The sequence below is a fragment of the Galeopterus variegatus genome, unplaced genomic scaffold (assembly GCF_000696425.1).
Source record: "Galeopterus variegatus unplaced genomic scaffold, G_variegatus-3.0.2 Scaffold2897, whole genome shotgun sequence".
In the NCBI taxonomy this organism is placed as follows: Eukaryota; Metazoa; Chordata; class Mammalia; order Dermoptera; family Cynocephalidae; genus Galeopterus; species Galeopterus variegatus.
Window position 1 is genome coordinate 153,258 of NW_007729008.1, and position 1,625 is coordinate 154,882.

The 1,625-nt window shown below is 33.6% G+C and overlaps 1 protein-coding gene across 1 annotated transcript in view; it reads right to left on the reverse strand.

The window, feature by feature from the left end:
* The window catches only part of RFESD (Rieske (Fe-S) domain containing), an 8,374-nt gene that overhangs the window by 2,123 nt on the left and 4,626 nt on the right, over positions 1 to 1,625 (reverse strand). The window contains exons 2-3 of the mRNA XM_008583369.1: positions 1,009 to 1,184; positions 865 to 899 (exon numbers count right to left, since the gene is read on the reverse strand). Coding sequence (XP_008581591.1) covers positions 865 to 899; positions 1,009 to 1,183 — 210 coding nt within the window. The 5' untranslated portion in view covers position 1,184. The remainder of the gene's footprint in view (positions 1 to 864; positions 900 to 1,008; positions 1,185 to 1,625) is intronic.

The following is a 1,625-nucleotide window of genomic DNA, read 5'->3' on the forward strand; positions in this document are numbered from 1 at the left end:
AGAGGGGAGGAAGAGGGGAGAGGGAGGGGAGAGGGAGAGGGGAGAGGGGGAGGAGGAGAAGAGAAGGGGAGAAGGGAGGGGGAGAAGGGGAGAGATCAGTTTCATAAAGCAGGAAACAAGAAATTAGGCAACTAGTTTTGGAATGCAAGGAAGCAAAGGCAATTCCCCCCATTCCTCCTTAGGTTAGACTTCAAAGTGTGGTTTCTTTCTTTTAAGAATATATCTATATATCTGAATCTCCAAGTTAAAAAAATCTAGATACATATCTGTATATTTTTATTACATTATGAGTAATATATACTCATTATAAAAAATACAAATTATGCAGAGTGTTTAAAGTAAAAAGTGAATATTTTTTAATTAAAAATGGGATCTCATTAGACCTATTATTCTACAACTTGCTTTTTTCATTCACAAATATATTGTTGACATCCCTCCATACCAACACATATGGGTCTGCCTCATTAATTTAATAGTGGCACAGTATTCCATAGCATGGCTGTATCATAATTTATTTAACCAGTTTCCTATTGTTAAAACGTTTAACATCCAATTTTTCATTATAATAAGTAATGCTACAATAAACCTTTCTATATATATATTTTTAAACATTTCTGCAATTATATCCCTAGGATTGATATCTCAATTGCTAGGTCAAAAGACATGCATATTTCTCATAATTATCTGTGAAATGGGTTTCCTTACATTGTAGGATTGTGAACACCTAGGATAATGGCAATGATATCAAAGTGTTAAAATATAGTTCAAACCCAAGTATACTTTTGAATAAAGAATGAAATAAAGTAATAAGAATACAAATAGGAAATATCTGACACTGTTGAAAACACATTTAATTTTACGTACCTCTATGTCTCCCAAATGTAAAGGTCCTCCTGAATCTGAAAAGGAATTAAATATTACATCTGGTCACTAAAAAAACTGAACTTTGATAGTTTTTTAGCTAGTAAATAAATACAAATTTTACAAATGAAAAGTAAAACATCTCACGATAACAGCGAATATCCATAGCATGATATTCTCCTTTGTGGTAGAAAATGACCACTTCTCTATCATGGACAACAGCTGTCATTCTTTTAGATTTTTTAATGTCATCTTCTCTGCCAACACGGACCGAAGAATATTCCTTCTTCTCAGGATCCCGTACAGAGCCATCAATATCCATGCTAGTCGAACAATCAAAATAAAAGAAAAAAGAAAGAAAATTGCAAGTGGTCTTCAGTAGTTTGGTTACAACTTAACTCAGAGATAATCATAAAAGTAGTCTGGGTTTCTCAAGACTAATGAAGGCATTTTTCTGTAGCTATATGAAATAGAACATAAATACTGGATTACAGTTAGTCATTACTTTGAGTTAGCCTCTCAAAATCTGCCAAAATTAGAGAGTACCCCCCACCCTAAGGCTATACTTGTATTAGATTCATTTCAGTACTTAAGATGGAAATTTCAGAACTCCTAAAATACAGAGACTAAAGTTTCACTACCCTTTTATTCCCTATCAAATTCAATACTACACATCTGGTCATTATCTACAATGTTTTCAGCCTTCTGCTGAAAGTAGGAGTCTTTGATAGTCTGAACTGTCTTGGGCCCTTTGGCTGACATGG